Raw genomic sequence first — 21,829 nt, 5'->3', positions numbered from 1 at the left:
GTTTGAATGTTGTCTTATTTTTATCACATCTAACTTGCAGCAAAACTTCATTGTTCAAACGGATCATGTAGCAAGTTGACAACCATAACATTTCCCTTGATATACTTCAAATTAATGTTAGCTTTATTGATCCTCAACTAATAATGCAACATTTGCATGTTTGTTCCTGGATAGAGTGAGTGGCATACTGCTGTGAGACTACTAACCTATTAACATCTTGACTTCAACAGGAAAATTTAGATAGAGCATATTTGAGGTTTAAGCAGGCTATCAGTATCAGCCAATCAATTATTATGTGAGTTACAGCAGATGGTGTCTGAAGTCTGAACTAAAAATAATAATCATTATGGAGAAAGGCAAATGCAAGAATAAATGTATTGGATTCCCATAATAAGGGAATGCAGTTTCTTGCTACCTTAGAAGCCAGCAACAAAAATTGAGAAGAGACCAAGAGAATGAGAAAGAAAAAATTAACTTGCACAGTGGGTTAGTGGAAGATTAAAAAGAATGATTGCCACTCAGTAACAAATGAGTACTTGTATTGGAATAACTAGCTATTAGAAAGAATTGTGTTCCTATAGAAAGCTAACAAATTACTAGAGTTTGAATTCAAACAAAGATTGATTGCAAGAGCTATCAAGGACTTGTATATCTATCTTAAAATAAGTTTGGTGCAAAAAAATTCCCTAGTAGTGGTCCTCAAGATATAGATTGTAAATTTAATTTGAAAGTGGAGGCTGGTAGTCATGTAATAATTATTTGCAAGTTTTGTGTTACTAAGAATGTTCTAAGTTGAAAGAATCAAAATGGTTCCAAAAGATACACTCATGAAATGAGAAGTCCTTGGCATATAATCTTACCATCTACTGTGGTGGTAGGAAGAATTTTCCAGGGACCATGCAATTGTACTCCTGAATTAGCTACAAGTTCATGTGCTAAATCTACTCTGATCTATGTCAGCCAATTATACCTCTGAACAAGATGCTCCCAAATGGTGTGAATCCATCAGTAAGGTGTCTCTATTGTATTACAAGTCTCATTTACTAGAGCATTACTAAACTACTTGTGAGAGAACATTTCAATGAGCTTGGGAAACTGACACTGTTCTACTAACAGCAAGCTGAAGCTGCCATAACCATTCATGTAGGAGAGCAGCACACTTGCAGATCAATTTGACACCAGAAAACATTCTGCTCTAAATAGATAAATCTATTCTGCTGCATGCTCATGAATTTGTTTTACATGAACCTGTTTTGCTTACACAGGGCACATGCAGATCAATCAAAACTAGAAAACATTCTGCTAATTAGTAGCAGGATTAGTATACTCTTATCCTTACTGTTCTTCACTGAAGGGGAATACGGGAAACATAAACATCTTAGCCTCATGTTCCATCTTACTAACTTTGATACAGAAGCTAAGATTTGTCAAGACACATAGAACTTTCCATAAGAATTGCAGGATGTCAAACTGAGTTGAAGCAGTTGCAGTACACAAATCCACTCACTTCTTCTCGGACATGGGAGTACCACCATCACAAGCCTCCAAATCTCACTTTCACCTCTGCAATTTGGAGGCCATCAACGATCAAAATGCCGGTGGCTCAGTTGTTTTCTCAGACAATCTTGACCACCACCGCATCGATTCCAGAAGAGCAACAGCTATCGAGATGATGGCTAGGATGATTCCATAACCTATTTTCCAAGAGTTACCAGCTTCTCCAACTTGAATTCCAAGAGCAATGTTGATTGCAGCAAGGAAGACGACCAAACTCCCAACCCAGTGATGGTACCAGTTCCAATGCTTCCGGATCTTGGAGCCTTTTCCAGGTCTTAGGAAAAATGCAGTTACCTGCACAGAAGAAGAAGAAGAAGGAAGAGACTCACATCAATGGAAGTACAAGTAGAAGAGCAAATAGTTTGTTTGGTATCATCAAGATGTTAATACAAACTAGTTTATTCAATTAGTTGCAACGACTCAAGGCAACATGACACCGAATAAAAGTGTGTAAGAACATGTAAACTAGGTCGACAAAACACAGGCTCGAATTCCTGTTATATAAAGAATAAATTGCATGGTCTAGAAAGTTGTTAGTCCAAAGGTCGGTCATTATTCCGAATTACAGAGACAACCTAACCTGGTTCGCAAATCTTGTCGCACTTTGAGAATTGTCTAACAGAGTAAATCATCTCTGATTCATTCTGTTATGGTCTATGGTGATCGACTTGTTTTGGAGTAAATCATCTCTGATTCATTCTGTTATAGTCTATGGTGATCGACTTGTTTTGTATAGGTTGCCAACCATGTATCAAGTCCTCATAGGGCATAGAATCAGCAAAGCCAAATCCATTTCTATCTAAACCATCCATTGCTCGACAGTTCGAAGGACATCATAACAATAACATCAAGATGGTAATAAGTGTCGACTTAATATGTTACTCAGATATGATATAACACACACGTTTGGAGTCATTAGATATGTAAGACTGACCTGAAGAGTCCCTAGCACAAGGATAAAGATGCCAAGGCCTCTGTGTAAAGCGACATCCGAATGAAGTCTACGGTGAAGTGCAATTCCAGCAACAACACCGGCAAACCCAGCAAGAAACCCCACAAATTGAATGATGACATGAAGGTAATACCACATTGGATCCCATAGTCTACAGTATCTCGCAACAACTGCTCCCACAGGTAGCAGCACTCCCCATCCAAGTATGCCCAGTGCTCCATGATTCCTCTTCAGCTGATTAGGGTAGGAAGAAGGTTCAGCTACAGTGCCTGCTATGTAAACTGCAAGCTTGTAAGCCATCATTTTCTGGAGAAGAAGAACCAATAGAACTCAAATGAGCATGAAGTACAAACATCACACAGGTGAGTCAATGTGAATGATGTATGACAAAGTTCCAAGGCTAAAGGAATGCAAACATCTAATGCCAAGTATCAGTAGAATTCCGTTCTTCGTTCTAAAATCTTAACCTAGTTCATCTAAGGGTGAATTTCGACATCTTTGAAATTTATCGGGTGAGATTCGGCATACTCATGTAAGGTAAGTAATTAGATATACAGCTACTAGAGCAATGTTTCTATGTGTTAAATTTATAAAAATAATATTTTGAGCCCTCATCTTAGGTGTAAAAATTTGTCCAATAACGTTTTGATCCCTTAATCAAAGAGTAGGATCTCAACTCTAGACTGATATTATGATCTAAGAAGAATACCTGGTTCTATGTTGCAGCAACACAAAAACAAAAAACCATTATGGAAGTCCACTATGTTCATTCATTATAAATCAACTGGGAAAATAAATTCCACAGAAATATAACCACTGGTGTGACTGAGAAAGAAGACTCGCCTACTGAAAAGTCGAACGAAACCGAAGCCTTGTCGTCATGTTCCATAAGGTAGAACTCAACTGGAGTTGCAGTTGACAAGGCGAATAGAAGTAACTGCTGAGCCATAGGAGCTGAAACATTTAGCTGAAAGGCCAAGTAGATGTTGTTCCCATAGAGAATAACTGCAGGTGCCACTCCGGTTTCTAGTAGCTGGCCCTCATCTACCATCACTTCCGAACTAGTCTGGCCACGTAAATAGAATTGCCTGGTGTCGAAGATGTTAGCTAGATTAGTCGGTAAAAACTTTAACTGATCATAACAAGGACTGAACTCAGTACTTATCATTTGCCAAAAAGAGAAAAAAAAAATTGCCTGATGTTTGCTCTGCCTCCTATATCGATCCAACCGACCATCGCGCTTGCGCCGGTCATCATTCCGTCGCTTGAGAATCCGATCCCGACCCAGCCAGAAGTATATACAGCAGAGAGGATGATGCTCAAAGTGTTGTCTCTGTTCTGAGAGTACTGAAAGGGAAGAACAGCCAGAATGTTACAAGTGTGAATTGGTCATTATCGATCTGATTCATAGTGAAGTGAATACAATGTTAACAGTTTGAATGATCATTCTTGTGATAGATGTCGAATGGTGGTTCATATTTACAAGTAAAATATTTGAAGCATATTACAGACAATAAATGTTAGGAGAACTGCATCTTGCTGTAGATCAAAGGTATTTTATCTTTTCATTATTTCCACACTAGTAGGATTCCAGTTTCTCTCATTATTATTTTTTCGATAGATTGTCAGCAGAAATTGTTCCATTTAATATTATAGCATTTGAAATGAGAAACAAAAGATAAATACTTAGAATGATCAGTTTGAATTGGTCATTATCTATCTGATTTAGGAAAGAGAATACAATATTAACAGTTGGAATGATCATTCTTGTGATTGTTGTTGGATGGTGGTTGAGGTTTACAAGTAGAACATTTCAAGCATATAAGATGTGTTAGCACATTATTTCTACATTAGTTGAGGAGAAGATAGCAGATTTGTTGCCATGAAAATATAAGATGTTGAGGAGACAGATTACCACCACAACTTGAACATGAAAACATATGACCTGAACAGGTCTGATCTCTTTTATCAATCAATACATAATGAACCCTAGCAATCCCATATTTTTGCAGGTGAATACACCCAAAAGAGTCGATTTTGTTTGTGATAGAAAGCTTGAAGATAGAAAGAAGACCAAATCCAAAGGAATCCATGAGTTGATTAGTTTACCCTGAGGATGAAGTTTCTCCATACCGGCCTACAGTTGAGCTGGGAAGCATTAAAGGGAAGAGGGAGGAAGCTAAGGAAGCTTGAGCTGCAGCTATCCACTTGGGAATGGACTGTCATGGACATGGCTCCCCATGCGAGGAGCAGAGAGAGATAAGCACCACGCAGCATTTGGATTGCAGTCTGAGATTTGAGGAGATTGCAGGTGGAGATGAAGGAAGAGCTCGGCAAAGACATGAAAGAAGGGAAAAGAAGGTGGAAGATGAGCTGTTGCTTGCAAGGGAAGATTGTGGGGAGGGGGGTGGGGAATGATGGCATCCGGTGGTGGACGGTGGCGGTGGTGGTGGTGGCCGGAGAACATGATTGCTCTCTCACTGCCAGATGTTTATAGAAGAAAACTATAAATCCTATCAGTACTCAGAATTCCAAACAAGATTATCTAACAATTTTCTTTTTCCTTCTCTTCCACTGCAGCATAAAGAATGTGATCAATCAGCAGTATTTGGTACAGTGGAATGATTCCAATTAAAGATGTTGGATTCTCTCTTTGCAGAAGTTGATTACTGCTATATTTTGTTGTCAGACTGAGCTAATCTACTCAAAACATCATTTCTTATAAATGAGCAATTAATGTGATAGAGAATAATTTCAGGTGATACGATCAGCATGAAATTGAGTCATAGTCATGTAAACATCAATTTAATAAAAAAAATATCGAAGAAACATTTTATTTATATTGCATAATTTTTTTCTGATTAAATCGATAAAAAAAGGTTTATCGTCATAATAAAAATCTTCTCTTTTTTTTTCGTTTTATCACTAACTCCTCGTGTAGGTCAATTACAAAATAGTTATTTATTGGATGTATCTTGATCTATAAATTTTAAAAAATTATGTTGAAATCTATATAGTAATGAAAGTGAAATATTTATATTCATTTATCATAACGTCATCGATTTTACCGATAGAAGCACGAAAACGATAGGGAAAAAAGTTAATTTCAAAGTCCTAGTTAAGTTTTCGATGGTGGCAAATGACGATGTTGTTGGTGGTTGTTGTGAATGAGGAGGGAGAGCGATGACGAAAGGTGATAAAGAAAGAGGACAACATTGCATCTACGTCGGCGCCGATGCAATTGCCGAGTGACACCGACGTAGATGCAAAGCGACGAAAGGGTGACAATCTAATGCGAGTAGGACGCAACCTTCCTTTGTTGGGCCTACGACACATTCGTCCATAGCACCAACCTCCTTGTGGCTCATCACGTTGGCAAGGTCACTTGTGTTGCTTGCCACTCTCTCGATGTTGGTTGTCGTGTCTCCGACACAAGTCTACAGTCGGTCCACCCCCTTTTGTGCTTCCTGCGATCTCAATCTTGTTGCCTTCCCTTCATACTTTGTGGCCTCCTCGCTCTCTAGCTCTTCCCTCTCCACCTTCGAGTCCATGGCGGTGCCTCGAGTGAAGAAGCCCTAGATATTTGACGAACAACCACAAAACGACGACACGAGTGGTTGAGGAGAGAGTGGAGGTCATCCTACTAGGTTGGAGTTGAAGGATGGGGTTGTGGAGCAGCACTGACATAGTTGTCAAGCGAGGTGGCTCTGCATCATCTGCATTGGTATCGACGTTGTTGCTCTCCCTCAACAGCCCCTAGTAACGTTGTCATCCGCCACCACCGAAAATATAACTGAGACATTGAAATTACCTTTTTCTCTATCATTTTTGTGCTTTCGTTGATAAAATTAATGATGTTATAGTAAATAGATCTAGACGTTTCACTTTCAAAACTATAATGATTTTAATATAAATTTTTAAAAATTTAAGAATCGAGATGCTAAAAAGGTCTAACTACGTGGGGTAAAAGGGTAATATGTAATTAGTAGCATTCTTAGCTCACAAGATGAGAATGTAATAGAAAAAAAAAAAACCTATTATGTTGTTTAGAGTGTTAGCTCACTTACCTCAATTCTAATAATTGGCCGTCATAGGTAGATCATCTGTCGAGGTCGAGATGGATGGAGTCGAACAGATTCATTTATTCGTTTCCTACTATCACGACCCTCCCTCACCCATATCCACAATAATATCGAGGGAATTTATGACTCTTTTAGAGTTCCACGAAGATTTAAAGTTCAATCCTCTCAGATTTAGTTTCTAAGCTTACAAACAAAATACGCCAATCTCCGGCAACCATTAAAAGAGAACAATGAGTTCTTGCAAACACCCAAAGAAAACACAAAAGACTTGAGCTTATCATATAAAAGTTTCAATTATTAGAAGAGGACTGATATATCTATAAGCTTTTAACATACCCCCCTTTCATTTGGCTATTCATGTGGCAGTGCCCACAGCATGGAGACTGTCCTCGAGGAAGACAGAACAAGTCGCATACGTTGATCCCCCTCGGAGCAGGAGAGAGAGAGAGAGAGGGAGGTAAAGAAGAAGCAAAGGCCGTGGACCAGTAGTTGTGACCTGGTGTTTCGTAGCGTAGCCAATTCCCTCCCGAGCGTTCGACGAAATGACAATGACGATCGAGGTACCTCGAAACGATGATGAGGGTCGGGCCCCTTTCGCTCGCAAACCTGCTGCTCGTGTCCCCTTCAACTAGCTGTACGAGCTCGCTCGGGACGAAGCTACACCACGTGGTGTAGCTTGCAAGATTTATCTTCGTATCGGAGAAAAACAAATATGAGAGTTGCGACGGGAGGGAGGCCGGGGAGAAGCCGACGCGCACAGAGAACATGGCATGTCTGCGCACCGACATCTGTGGAGCCTTTCCAAAGGTCAAGTGATAACAAGTTGTCGTACGTATCCTTCGGTACACTGTCCTCTTACTGGTGGAGAAGCATCAGAACACTGATGAGAACAAGACCCAACTCCACCGCATCATCTAATCATCACCGGACGGATCATGTATTTACTTACGCTGCCAAAGAAAAGAGCAGAGGACGAATGAGTAGCTTCCATGTTACCGACATGCATCACCTAAAATTCAAGGAAGAACACAGCATTTGTTCATGCACTTCCACCGTAGACCGGTTGGTTTCACCGTCTCAGCTTCTTCTCTGTTCTTTCTTAATCGGAGATCAAATGGACCAACCAAAGCACTTTTCCTATCCTTCCCACTTACTCGTCGCCTATGAAGCACAGACAGGTTGAGGAACTGTTTGTTGCGTGCACTCTCTATGATCGTATCTAAGATGAACGAGGATGCTGATGAGGCTGTTCTTCTGTTTGCTTCATCTGAAGTGATGGGGGGAAAAAGGACCGAGAGAGGAGCCTACAAGGAATGGTAAGTCAGCAAGCACCCCGTGGGAATGCAGAGAAACAAGGTGGGCTTAGACATGGCGAGGTGACCTAATCTTCCTCCAACTCTTCTTCCCAAGAAAGGGTAACACACGATCCACAGTCTTCTCCATTACAGTCTGAGGTATATATACAAAACGATAGCTTTACTCGGCACTCCGCCCACCTCGTCCCTCGATATGATGATCTCCTCGGTATGCAGCACATGCTCTGTTCCCCCGCCTCGGCTTTCTCGTCTTTGATCTTCCAGTTCAACGAATGCCGAACAAATACTGTAGCAGCTTCGTATCGTTCATCGATCGACTCTATCTTGTGTTTACTTGAAGGCTTAAGAAAGGTCGTGGCTCTTCTGACATGTTAAAGCACAAAAGTGAGGCTTCAAAGGCATGCATGGCTGTGGAAGCAAATGGGGATCGATCTTTGTGAAGACAATATAGCACTTGTGGCTGAGGAGAGGAGACAACCGAGTCGAGAACAGCTCATGCAGCGGCAGGACATGGACCTCTCACCAACCTTTGGCTCACCCTTATAAGCGTCGTCGCTGAGACTCTCCTTTCTCTGCTCCTCTCTCGCTTGTCTCTCGCCCATCTCTTCTCTTTCTTGGAAGCACATCCCAGAGATGGGATATGGCCGACTCGGCTCGTCCGAGTCAGTTCCCTCCGTTTCCGATCTCCAGCCGAGTCGCGACGCGTCGGCGACTCGCAAGCGACGATTCCTGTGGCTTACCGTCGTCTTCGCCGTCTTCCTCCTCGTGGCTTCCGGCGTCTCGGTGGGGCTCGTCGTTCGTGGCCGGATGCGGTCGAACTCGCCTGCGACTCGGGCGCCGACACAGGCCATCGCCCGCGCGTGCAGCCTGACTCGGTACCCGGCTTTGTGCGTTAGCTCCCTGCTCGACTTCCCCGGCGCGCTCCAGGCCGGCGAGCGCGACCTGGTGCACATCTCCCTGAACATGACGCTCCACCGCGTGGGCGCCGCCCTCTACGGCACCTCCGCCATCGCCGGGTTCGCCATGGACAGGCTTGCCCGCGCCGCCTTCGACGACTGCATGGAGCTGCTCGAGGAATCCCTCGACCAGCTCTCCAACTCTCTCCTCGTCGTGGCCCCCCCCGCGTCGCCGTCCCCGTCCTCCCAGGCCCGGATCAGGGGCGCCTCCGACGAGGACGTGCTCACCTGGCTCAGCGGCGCGCTTACCAACCAGGACACCTGCGACGAGGGCCTGCAACAGGTACAGAATCTCTACATCAAGGAGCACATGGAGAGCCACATGAAGGACCTCGCCGAGCTCGTCAGCAACTGCCTCGCCATATTTGCGGGCGTGAGCAGGAACAAGGACTTCTCCGGCGTTCCCATCCAGAACAGGAAGAGGAGGAAGCTACTGAACGCCATCGACGACGACGAATTCCCGTCGTGGATGGGAAAGAAGGACAGGAGGCTGCTACAGATTCCGGCAGCGAACATCCAGGCCGACATGGTGGTTTCGAAGGATGGAAACGGCACCTACAAGTCCATCGCGGACGCTGTGCAGGCCGCGCCGGATTACAGCAGCCGCCGCATCATTATCTACATCAAGGCCGGCCGGTACGAGGAGAACATCAAGGTTGGAAGGAAGAAGACGAACCTCCTCTTCGTCGGCGATGGTAAGAACGAGACGGTCATCGCAGGATCGCGAAGCGTGTATGACAACTTCACCACCTTCCACACCGCCACCTTCGGTACGCCACTGCGTTGTGCTTTGCCATGATCGAATCGCTTCGAATCTAATTGAGCTGAGGAAGAAATTGGGTATTTGCAGCGGCGACGGCGACGGGGTTGATAATGAGGGACATGACGATCGAGAATTGGGCGGGACCGGAGAAACACCAAGCGGTGGCGCTCCGGGTGGGGGCCGACCACGCGGTGGTGTACCGCTGCAACATCATCGGGTACCAGGACACCCTGTACGTGCATTCGCAGCGGCAATTCTTCCGGGAGTGCGACATCTACGGCACCGTCGACTTCATCTTCGGCAACGCCGCCGTCGTGCTGCAGAACTGCAGCCTGTGGGCGCGGAGGCCGCTGCCGATGCAGAAGAACACCATCACGGCCCAGAACCGCAAGGACCCCAACCAGAACACCGGCATCTCCATCCACGCGTGCCAGGTGGTGGCGGCGGCAGACCTGGAGCCAGTGAAGGCCAGCTTCTCCACCTACCTGGGCCGGCCATGGAAACTCTACTCCAGGGTGGTGTACATGCTGTCCTACATGGGGGATCACATCAACCCGGCGGGCTGGCTGGAGTGGAACGGCTCCTTCGCCCTGGACACGCTCTACTACGGGGAGTACATGAACGACGGGCCGGGGTCGGCGCTGGGGATGAGGGTGGCGTGGCCCGGGTACAGGGTGATCACGCTGCCGGCGGAGGCGAGCAAGTTCACGGTGGCGCAGTTCATCTACGGCTCCTCGTGGCTGCCATCAACCGGAGTGGCCTTCTTGGCTGGCCTCGAGACGTAAATGGCCATTCCCATCGAATCCCAAACCATCCATCATTCTCCTCTGCTCTCCTAGTTCTTCGAGTTCTCAGTCTTTTTATCTTCTGAAGAGTATGGTATAGTTTTTCTTCTTTTCTTTTGGATCTTTCAGAAAGGAAATAACTCCAACTTGCTGAATTCATTAACTGTACAATGGGCAGAGTTACTCGTTCCAACTCAGCTTTCTGATCTCGACATGTCTAATCGTATGTATGATCCACCACTAGATTGTGACATGGATTACAGTAAGCTTCATCTTCCTCTTTGTAATGCTCCGAGAACAAGAACGAAATGGTCATTGTTTCCTGCTGGTTGATGGAAATGGACGAGAAGCTCGCAGGGAATCAAAGACTCGAGCGTCTGCGTCATGAGGAGGGGGGGTGATGGGAATGGACGAGTGTGAGCGGCAGTCACTGGCTTGTCATGGTGTCTCGAGTGGGTGGAATCCTGACATGATTTCCTTGGCCACCAACTGTTCTTAATTCCCAGTGGTCATCACATCTCTTCTCCCACTGCTCTGCTCATACCACAGGGTGGGTAAAAGGATCGTTGAGGTTCCCGTCAGAAAGGCAAAGGGCTAAAAGTAGGAGGAAGACTCGATCGAAGCTGCCATGGTAACTTGGTCTGGAAGAAGCAGGAATGCTGAACTCATTGACTAAAGGGATGAAGAAACAAGCTAGAGAGAGAGAGAGAGTGACAGAGGGCTCACATGGCGCCGCCACGTAGTTTATATCCATTGACTGCTCTCTTCTTCTATTCAACCCACTGACGGGCAGCAGCTCTTCACGTGGAGCTGTCGGTGGGATGCAATGATGCAGCTTCTGAAATTAAAACCAGGAGACAAAGGTAGCTCCTCATAATTTATATATATATATATATATATATATATATTGGCTAATATTTTATAAAATAATTTAATTTAGTCCAATTAAATTAAAATAAGAAAGAGTCGGTGATGTAAGATAAGATTTGTCAACCTTACTAACCTAGTCAACGATAAAAATGGAATTCGATCTTTGACCTCCCTATCAAATTTAGACTAGCTAGCATCCTCCTTCCTTTATTAACTTTAATTGTAAAGAGATCCTCTATGACCAAAAATTAGAAACTAATTACAACTGTTAAACAATTTTTTAATAAAAATATAAAACAATATATATATATATATTGATAAAATGAAATAATTTTATAAAATATTTACCATATATAGAGATTCTATGTGAGGTGGGATGGAGAGGACCTCAATGATTAGTAGGGGAAATGTTGCCCCCAAAAAGAAAAAGAAAAAAAAAGCCAAGGACAAAAAGAACCAGAAAAAAAAGGACATAAATATATTGGAGGAGAGTGACCATGTTGCTTCAATTATTCTAAGTGGATACAGGTATGGATCTTGATTGTGACATGATTTGGTTTTAGCTTCAGTTGAGTGGGAGCAGGAGATATAAATAAAATAAGTAGCAGTTTTGACTCTTCTTTGATTTTGTTACTCGGAATTTTAGATGGAGACTAGAATTTTGAGTTATGTAATTGTAATTGGAGTTACATCATAGAAAATGAAAAGGAATGAATAATAATAATAATAATAATAATAATAATAATAATAATAATAATAATAATAATAATAATAATAATAATAATAATAATAATGTGTGTGTGTGTTGGGATGTCTTTAATTATTGACAACTTTTGACATGAAATGTCAAAAAAAAAAAATGCAGTCATCAATCTCGTCTTATTTAATTCTTTCTAACAAATAATCATTTTAGAAGCTATAAATGGAAATCTAGTTTTATTTCACAGAAAAGGAGATATATTTTTTTTTTATAAAAAAAAAGCGATATTTTGGTGGTGTTTGAGCTTACTAGGATAAGAAAAATATTTTAGAAGGTTAAATTTCATCCATAAAGGACCCCTAAATTTAAGAGGTTGGTGACCAGTTTTGAGGGTAATGAAATCCAGGCCTCTCTTTTTTTCTCACAAGAAACCATCATTTTCTTATAATTTAATTTGTTCCATCCAAGATTCGGTAGTTCACATCTAAATCCAATCAATATTTAGGACTTCCTATGTCGTTCCCTTGGGCTCATGTCATTTAAATTATTCACAAGTTAATCAGTGCATGATGGATAAGAAAGATGAATCATTATGAGTTTCTTGATGTCCTACATGGAGACTGTCATCAGCAGTGCAAGTTTACCAATAAATAGAATATCCGATCTGTAGTGGATAGTCCACTATTACAGAGTATCCACAAGTATTTTATAAGAAACCTGCAGGATCAAACATGTACAATTCAAATTACATTCTACCATCTAATCTCAACCTAAGGGCAAGTCTTGGTGAGAAGCTTACTTCAAATTGAATCTTGAATAATAGCATGAAATAGTTTTAGTTCACATCCACTGTTTTCTCTCTGCAACTTTTATTTCATATACAGTATTCTTTGTTTCTCAAGATAAAATGAGTTATCCTTTATTGTCTAGTATTGTCTGCTGCAAAAAAAAAAAAAAAAAATCTATTATAGAGTAATATCTTTTATTGTACTTTGATTTTTTCAAGGAATCAATCTTTCAGGACTAAATATGATCTCAGATATCCTAATTTGGGAGCTAAGGCTGGGTATCATCTGATAAAATCAACATTAAATGTCAGTTCTTTGAGCTACAAGAAATTGCCTGTTCTACCATCAACCCTAGTCATCCTTGGCTCTTAATAAAGTCTTGGCTTTTTCATTCTTCCACACCAATATTAGAATAAATATGGCTTTATCAACTCCTAAACTAATTGTAATTTGTCAATCATTTAAATGATTAATCAAACTTCAGTATGTAGGTTTTCCATAGTATACTGGGGCCAGTGTTTTGCTAGTGATGTGGGTAAGGCTTTCTCATAATTTTGAGCTCTAGCAGTGTCAAAGAGGGGGACTGATATCATAAATTCCTGTCAATATCATTAATAATGCCAAAAGACAAAAAAAAAAATGGTGACAAAAGGACTGTTGGGTAATTTTTATTTACTACATATGTATGATGATGCAAGAAAAAAAATTCTAAAGTTTGAATCTGTCAAGCTAGAAGTTTTATTTCAAAGCGAAAAATAATAACTAATGAATCATCAGATAATTCATAACCAGATTGTCCATTTTCTTGATTTAGTGGAATAAGATAACATCCGAGTGCTGAACAAATGATATCTTAATTCTGAAAAGGGACATGCAGCTTATGAATGACTTATTTTTCAACCTAACACTGCTGTTTAATACCTAAAAATTTAACATGACTTATAAGAATAATAAGCATATTATTATTAATTTATGTTTATATATTTTATGTTAGTGATTGAAGCTTAACGAATTTAATGAGTTAGCATTGATGAAAAACTCAAATAGGAAAAGATCATTTGTGGTTAAGACCAGAGGGTACGTAAGTCATCATTTAATTAAATCTCAAAGTTATCATGGTGGGACTTAATTTAGATTATGTTAAATCTTGACAAGAACATCAAATCTTTAATTGGGAGAGATTGTAACACTTTAATCAAAAACTTAAATTGATTTATAAGATATGATGAGTTTACTATAGATAACTTATGCTTTAATATTTTAGATAAATAATTCATGCTAAAACAAAGTCAATGAATCAATTAATTCAAGCTAAAACAAAATTAATGAATCAATAATCTTATCAGGATCCGATGTATTCGGAGTTGATAATACCTCAAGTTGAGAAAGGTGGCAACCTGGAGCTGAAGCAAAAGAGTCCATGAGGGTGGTGGTGCCACACATATACCCAAAGCATTCTTCATGGTATCAACTGCCCCTCGAGCCATCTTCATCATCCTCCCTACAGGATGCTGCATGAGCCCCCCGAGTGAGCCACCATGTCCATCATCTCAGCCTACTTCATATCACAGTACATATATATCCAAACAAAAGCAACCCTAAGAAAAATTGAGTGATGATAGAGAGATTAAAGGTTTCATATCACAGTACACATATATCCACCAAAAGTGAGGAAAATTGAAATGATTTTTAATGACTTGATATGATTAGTATCATTAACTTGGATATAAATAATTTGAATCAATCGTTCATACTCATCGAGTTATTAGATCAGATTCGATAGTAATAAATAAATAATATTTAAAACTAACCATGACAGACTATTCAAATACGAAAAAACTATTCGATAATGGGGCTAGAATAGAGAATGTTATCCCATCAAAGGGAGAATCACAATTTGTAGTCCTGTATTTATAGGAATCCACCAAATTCATGATGATTGATACCAAAAAAAGATAAGGATAATTACGTTCCTACAATCAACATCAACCAGTTTGGAGTTAAATAGATATATAAATACATAAAATATACTGAATAATATTTAATATCATTTAAATTTTAAATAACAGTCAAATGATAATCATTTGATAAAGAATAATGACATATATATATATATATATAATTTTCTCTATCAAAAAACAACATAAGACAATAACAAAAAAGTGGTCTGGGAAAAAAACAAGTATTTCTACAATTGAATAGAAAGCACAAACAGATCTCTCACTCAGCTGATATAGTAAACCGACATATCCATAAAAAACACAACCATCTCCATCACAAACTACATCTGCAAACCCAACACACAAACCGTTATATATTATATATAACGGTGAGTAAAACCAAAACGTTTTTTGGGGGGGAAAAATTAGAAATTAAGATGACAAAATACCGTTAGGGTAAAATAACAATAATGTACAGCATGACGAACGAGAGGAACTATTACCTGCTTCTTCCTCTCTTGTTTTGTTCGCTCAATTCTCGTGCAATTTTCCGCTCATTTAATTGGGGCCGGATCGATCAGCACCGGAACCCTAGAACCGAACCGTCGGCGGCGGAGATCCCGACGCGGCAGCCGGCGGTGGCCTGGACGTGGTGCGTGAAGAAACGCAGCACTCGGACCCGGCCCTTGACGCTCATCCTCGAGTCGACCTCGACGGCGCCCGCGGCACCGGGGGGAAGCGCGGCGGCAGCGGCCAGTGGGAGCGCGTCGACGGGGAAGGAGGCGGCCATGTGCTGGGTGCGGCCGCCGGCGATCTGCCCCGCCGGAATGAACATGAACCCCACCTGGTTTCCGGCGTATACGAGCTGGAGGGTGCTGTCGTAGTGGGAGAAGGCGGCGCGGTTGGGGTTGCGGACGGCGGCGTACTGGTTGAAGGTGAAGCGGAGGGTGCCGTTGGCGGCGGCGAAGCCGGGGAGCTGGAAGGCCGACACCCGAATCTCGGGGTCGCGGGGGCGGAACAGGATGAAGAGGGCGACGGTAGCGGCGACGAGGAGGAGGAGAAGGAAGGCCGTCGCCAGGAGGCAAGAGGCCAGGTTCGTCCGTCCGCCGCCGCCGCCGCCGCTGCCGCGGTGGTGGAAGTCGGGCGATCTGGCCATGAGGAGCAGTGCCAAATTAGGGTAATACTCGGTACCCTTTCCCCTCTCCTTCTTTACTCGATCTCCTCCTCTTTATTACGCTTCTGTTACTCAACTTCACATTACGTTTTTCTCTGCTCCGAATATGATATGTAAAGGTGAGAGTGTGAGAGGAAGCGAGGAAGGCAAAGGAAGGGCGGCGGAGCAAGTGAGATGCTCTTAGCACGTGCAATGCTCGTGCTAATTATCAGATCCGGATTTTGATCTGATCAAATCTCGGATCTCAGGTATTTTAGATATTATTTTATTATTAAAATATTAAAATGCAATAAGTTTGTAATTTTGAAATGTCTCTTTATTATAGAATAAACTAAAGAAATTTGATGATCAAAAAAATAAAATTTCAAACTTCAATAATACAGATAATAATACAGATTTGATGATCAAATCTACTTCCTTTGCTTGTTGAATTTTTAGATATATTTGATGAACCACGCAACCTACATCTTACTTGTCGGTATGATCATTATATAATAATTCTTCCAGGCAAATGTCCAGTAAATACTCAACCGTATCAGTATCCACATCTCCAGAAGGATGAAATAGAAAGGATTATAAAAGAGATGCTCAAAACAGGAGTTATTTGGCCAAGTTACAACCCCTAATGCTCCTCGTATGAAAGAAGAACGGAACATGACGATTGTGTATTGATAACTGAGCTACATAACCGTCAAGGACAAATACCTTATTCCAATAGTAGATGAATTGCTAGATAAAAGGGAGCACAAATCTTCATAAAGCTGGACCTTTGATCCGAGTATCATCAAATACGAGTGTGAAAAAAAGATATATCGATAATAAATAAAAAAATTAAAAAATATCGATTGATTGCTAAAAAGGCATGATGAAAAATCAAAATAATGGTAATGAATGATGAAGATAAACAACAAAAATGAAGGAATAAAAGACAATGACAAGAAAATAGTAATAAAGTTAGAGAAAGGATCTGATTTTTTTTTTCAAGAAAAACTAAAATTGACCTCGATAATTAAGTAGGAATAACTTATGATCAACATTGATTAAAAAAAAAATCCAATTAATAATGATATGGTTAGAAGCCAAACTAATGTATATAACCTATAGAAAGCAATCACAATTCATTTTAGAAAGATTTTTTTTTTTGTCTCGATTCATTCATATTAACAAATAATAAAACCAGATACAAGGCGAATACCAAAATGAGGAGGAATAAATGACATATTAACAGAACAAACAAAGATGATAACTCTGCAGTTCATCCACCGGGTAAAAATACATTTCTTACAGATTTGGAACCATCAGAAGCCGGTCTATGGGAAGAGTTGGTTTGTCGAGGTGATGATCCATGATTTCTGAAACAGATTCCAGGAAAGCAGACTCGCTAGTGCCAGGGAGAATGGTTTCGTTAGCTTCACGGAGTATCTCCTCGATCTTCGATTCCTTCCTGAGCGTCTCCCTGCACATGATGCTTCCGATGTCATAGGGAGTGAGACCTCTTTCGACTCCCTTCTTCAGAAGCATGGTTGAAACGTGAAGAGTGCGAGCACACTCGGGTGACAGCTCCCAACCATGGAACTTGAGGAGCGCAATATCTTCCTCGGCGTCTAATGATTTTATGTAGTCTATAACCTCATCTTTGAAAGGCTGCCGGGCTTGGGGCCAATAGAGCCATTCAAAGGTACAATCTTCAAACTGCAGGTTAGATGTAAAACTTGGTTAGTTGGGTTATAGAAAAGTAATTTTCGCAGCAATGTGGACATCATAAGAGAAAACAAGGATTAGGGCAACAGAATGATGGCTGTAAATTCCATCGTGAAACTTCGAAACTAACATGCATGAAAGTTTCTAATATGGAACCAAGACACCACTACTTCAAATATGTTGGATAAAAAGTATCTTGTGTCATAGTAGAAGAAGAAGGAAAAGGAGAAGCTGCAGACATTTACTAAATAGTCCGGACATGGGCAATCTGTGTAGCACCTCCAAAAAACAAATGGCAAAATAAACTTGAAAACAGCTGCTTTATGTAAGAGAACAAAATTTACAAATGTCTAATTTTTGCTTGAACTTCTCACATGAACCTTGTACTAATGTCTAGATATTCAGTGCTTCAAACAAAGTCAAATATTTAAAAGAAAGGTCAAGTGATTGCACTTGATTCATGTTATGTAGTATTCATTAGAGAGCAACCTAATTGCTTTCCAATGTACTCAAGAATATTGATAACGGATGGTAATTCCAAGCTTATTCCCAGAGAAGGTCATTCAAAATGTCCATCCTGCTTATATTCTGTCTTGATGATTAGTTAGATGATTGTTACACAACTTAAATAATTGAGTTCTTTACCAGCATACTAGCTAGTATGGTTCTTGCCACACACCTCTCTCAGAATACTTGCAAGCACCAATGGTAAAATGCTAAACTAATGTTGATGGAAAGCTATCCTAGATATTAAGCTGTTTGTTATGTTATGAAGTCAATCTAATCCTTTGTCAAGGTACCTTTCGAGAGGTAACATTCATCTTCCACCACTTAATTTTCTAAAGAATAGAACACACTACACACACTTATCATCATTAATGACTTCACAAATAACTAATTATACACTTACATTTTTTTTTTATCGTAGCAACTTCACATTATAACTATCTATGTGAAAAAATCATTTTACAGATAATTACCCATAATAACAAGCATAAAGTACACAAGTATAGAAGTAGCTCTCCAGTTTATCACTAGAAATTGATAAAATCTTGAAATTGTTCAAAACAAAAACATGTAAATGCTTACAACCATAGTATAAGTAGCTAACAAACCCATCAAAAGAAAAAAAAAAAAGGTTCAGTGTTCGTACACTGTAATCAATAATGTAAAATTTGATCAGCCCGTAAGTGAATAAGAAGATAAATATATACCACATCAAAGTTACTGCTAACTATAGCAACTTTACCAAAAACATAGCACAAGAAACAGAACAGAAGTATAAACATGCATGAACAATTCAAATTAAAAAGAAAACTCAAGTTCTCTTGCAAAAAGAATCTAGAATTTTATATACTCACATTTTCAGGCAAGCAATATCCATGATCAATTGGAACCAGCAGAGTCTGCCCTGCCTCCTTGCAGATCAATATATTCCCAGCATGGCGGTCAGCATTAGCCAGTCTTATATCCAAAACACAGATCTTGTGAACCTCCTCCACTGGTAATGCTCGAGGCCCCATATCCTCGCAGCTCCCATAGTTCTTTACAAACAACTGCAATGATCCAATCTTGCAATTATTCACCATACGTCCACTTCCTTCAGGATGATGAAACCCTCCATTCGAGCACCGCACCATGGCCGTCGGAGGAACACCTGCAAACCCAATTTCATCGGATAAGCGGCGGCCACCGACTGGGTGATCAAGGATGTAGGCTGCAACCTCCCTGAATGCACCCTCTCCAACCCTTGTTCCCTTCTTCAACCCTTCACCATCTTTTGACAAGGGAAGCCCGCGAGGGTTGTTTTCAGCCATTGGCTCCTCGTCAATTGGCTTGAACACAGCAACATACTTGTGGCCTTCGACATCCTGCATGAAGTATGCTCCACCTGAGCCTTCTGAGGACATGACCGGTGGATTTCCCCTCTCCAAGCCAGAAGATACAGACTGGATCATGTTCATGATCAATGGGGACAAGTTAACCTTTGGGTTAACGATAACTGGCTCAATTAGGGCATCTCTATCTGGTGCTTCTATCTCCTCCTTTGCAACTGCAGCAATTATTGACAGTTCGAAGTCCTTCCCTACAGGTTTTGGCCTAACTTTCGCCGAATTGCCGATCAGAAAATGGAGCACAGCATCGTTGTCCTTGCAGATATCATTGATCACCTGCTGGTCATCGAGCTCTTCCCCATCACATATGAGTTTACGATCCTCGAGATCACGGAAGTTCTCGCCCCTTTTCGTGAGCTGCTGCTTGATGTACCCAATGTTCCGGCTCCGCTCGACTTGGAACTCGTACTTCTTCCCGCAGGCGGTTTTGACGGTGATGGAGCGAATGTCGGAGAGCCGGATGACCAGGTGCAGGACTTTCCCATCAGTAACCCCGTACTCCCTGACAAGGCTACTGTTACGGGCCAACTCCCGGCCATCGAACACCAGCTTCTGCTTACTCACCATGAAACCCTTATGGATCTGTATCCTGAGCTTCACGGAGGCGATGGAGTCGGACTCCGACACCCGCAATGGGGTAACCGGGGACCCAGGCAAGGCGAGGTAGATCAGGATGGATTCCGGCGGGCAATGGGAAGACAGAGCTCCATCGAAGCGGACCGGGGAGAGGGCCGAGTCTTCCCTGATGGGGCTGAGGACGACACTGGCAGCGGCGGACATCTTCTTTCCTCTGAATGGGGTAACAGCAAGAAGCCCTCTTTTGCCACTAAGAGACAAAAGGAAGAGGAAACAAGGCGAGATCTATTGTCCCCTTTTCAGGCAGGAAGGCTCATTTTCTTCGATCAAAGCCCACCCTTGCAATCGAACCTTCCCCGCCTATCTAGGGCGTCAAGGAATCGCGGCAAAATGGAAGGATTCAACGATGCCCCACCTTCTCGCCGCAAGAAATAGATCGATGAGGAAGAAGATGGAGCAGCAGAGATCGACTCCTTTACCTGAAGAGGGGGGATTGATTTGCTCCGAGGAATCGGATTGGACTGTAAGGATTCCTTTCTCTCAGAACGACACCTTTTTCCCTTCGTCGAGGAGGAAGAGAGAAGAAGAAAGGAATGGGGCCGATCGCGATGGGCAAGGTTTGAGGTCATATATATAAGGCGGGCCAGGCACATAACGGCAACTGACGGCTTTACGTGGCGATGACAGCGGTTTTCAAAGAGTGGATTCCGGGAAGCTGGCTCTCACAGTAGTTTTACAATTATGCCCCTTGGTTGTGTAGTAGTTTGATATTTTAGAGCGTATACATACATAAAATTGGTAATACCCGATGAGGTTGATTACATATATCTTTTATCTTTATTTTAGAAAAAAATATATATTTAATTAAAATTAAACTATTTATAATTTTTATTTAAAAAATTTTAAATCTTTTTTTACGTCTCTTGATATTAATTAATTTATTTTTTTGTCTATTCAGTATATATTCATATAATCTTAAATGATTTTTTCTCATCTTATCCTCTATCAAAACGATAGCTAGTTACTTATCAACAAAAAATATTTTATTTTTTATCTTTCTTATTAACTTTGTATATCTATTTCAATATTCTTATCTTAATAATATAAATTTTTTATATATTTTTAAAATTATCTAACAAGGATAAGAATATTATCAGGTCCTATACTCTTAGTTATTTTTATCTTCTTTAATATAATTTTTACTTCATTAATTTTAATTTTATTAATAAATCTATTATTATTATTATTTATTAAATATAAATTTCATGTATAATATTATTAAATTTACAATTATTATTTGGAGCATATACAATTAGAAAAAAAAATACAAAATTAAAAAAAAAATATTATTTCAAATGAGAATCAAATATTATTATTATTATTATGTTATAATTCTATCAAATTCTTTTATAAAAAAATAACGACACATATGCATCATTAAATAAATTTAAATCTTTAACTTATTTTCATAATTTTGAGACATCAAATATTTTTTGAGGATCAAATAACGTCAAGAATGGAGGAGGAAGAGAATAGTCATCTAATGTAGAAACTTCCATGAAACACAAGCATTAACGTAAATATGTTAAGAATTAAGGTAATTTTTTTTTTATGATAACAAAAGAAAAAAAATAAATAGAGGAAAATGTACCGCAATCATCGGCGGGGTAATTTTGTAACTTCATGTGTCCGGCACGAAGCTTGCGAGGCGATGGATGATGACACGAGGCTGAGGTGTCGCAGCGGGGATGGATAGGGGCGCGGGCTTCGACGT

The 21,829-nt window shown here is 40.8% G+C and overlaps 4 protein-coding genes across 5 annotated transcripts; 1 reads left to right on the top strand and 3 right to left on the bottom strand.

Annotated features, from left to right (window-relative positions):
- Positions 1 to 1,198: 1,198 nt before the first annotated feature.
- Positions 1,199 to 5,074, bottom strand: LOC103976472 (cytochrome b561 and DOMON domain-containing protein At3g61750-like). Its single transcript, XM_009391677.3, has 5 exons — positions 4,619 to 5,074; positions 3,705 to 3,856; positions 3,353 to 3,597; positions 2,492 to 2,778; positions 1,199 to 1,851 (listed from the first exon to the last, which is right to left on the bottom strand). The coding sequence occupies exons 1-5, from the start codon at positions 4,931 to 4,933 to the stop codon at positions 1,588 to 1,590; spliced, it is 1,263 nt and encodes a 420-aa protein (XP_009389952.2). The 5' UTR covers positions 4,934 to 5,074; the 3' UTR covers positions 1,199 to 1,587.
- Positions 5,075 to 8,095: 3,021 nt separating this feature from the next.
- On the top strand, positions 8,096 to 10,683 carry LOC103976471 (probable pectinesterase/pectinesterase inhibitor 34). The gene is made up of 2 exons (XM_065139460.1): positions 8,096 to 9,633; positions 9,714 to 10,683. Exons 1-2 carry the CDS (start codon positions 8,541 to 8,543, stop codon positions 10,409 to 10,411), a joined length of 1,791 nt encoding a protein of 596 aa, XP_064995532.1. The 5' UTR covers positions 8,096 to 8,540; the 3' UTR covers positions 10,412 to 10,683.
- LOC135631689 (uncharacterized) lies at positions 8,315 to 16,030 on the bottom strand. Of its 2 annotated transcripts, none has more exons than XM_065139461.1 (4): positions 15,213 to 16,030; positions 14,144 to 14,324; positions 11,138 to 11,249; positions 8,315 to 11,052 (listed from the first exon to the last, which is right to left on the bottom strand). In XM_065139461.1, exon 1 carries the CDS (start codon positions 15,863 to 15,865, stop codon positions 15,287 to 15,289), a length of 579 nt encoding a protein of 192 aa, XP_064995533.1. In that variant the 5' UTR covers positions 15,866 to 16,030; the 3' UTR covers positions 8,315 to 11,052; positions 11,138 to 11,249; positions 14,144 to 14,324; positions 15,213 to 15,286. The 2 variants fall into 2 exon arrangements, with proteins under 2 accessions (XP_064995533.1, XP_064995534.1); XM_065139462.1 differs by having other exon boundaries at positions 14,144 to 14,280.
- A 1,047-nt stretch (positions 16,031 to 17,077) lies between these two features.
- Positions 17,078 to 20,663, bottom strand: LOC135630895 (phosphatidylinositol 4-kinase gamma 4-like). The gene is made up of 2 exons (XM_065138179.1): positions 18,946 to 20,663; positions 17,078 to 17,575 (listed from the first exon to the last, which is right to left on the bottom strand). Exons 1-2 carry the CDS (start codon positions 20,257 to 20,259, stop codon positions 17,165 to 17,167), a joined length of 1,725 nt encoding a protein of 574 aa, XP_064994251.1. The 5' UTR covers positions 20,260 to 20,663; the 3' UTR covers positions 17,078 to 17,164.
- Between the last annotated feature and the right edge of the window lie 1,166 nt (positions 20,664 to 21,829).

This window comes from Musa acuminata, chromosome BXJ3-2 (assembly GCF_036884655.1).
Source record: "Musa acuminata AAA Group cultivar baxijiao chromosome BXJ3-2, Cavendish_Baxijiao_AAA, whole genome shotgun sequence".
NCBI classification, from domain to species: Eukaryota; Viridiplantae; Streptophyta; class Magnoliopsida; order Zingiberales; family Musaceae; genus Musa; species Musa acuminata.
Note: the sequence above shows the minus strand (reverse complement) of the source record. Positions and strands in the feature narration are given on the sequence as shown.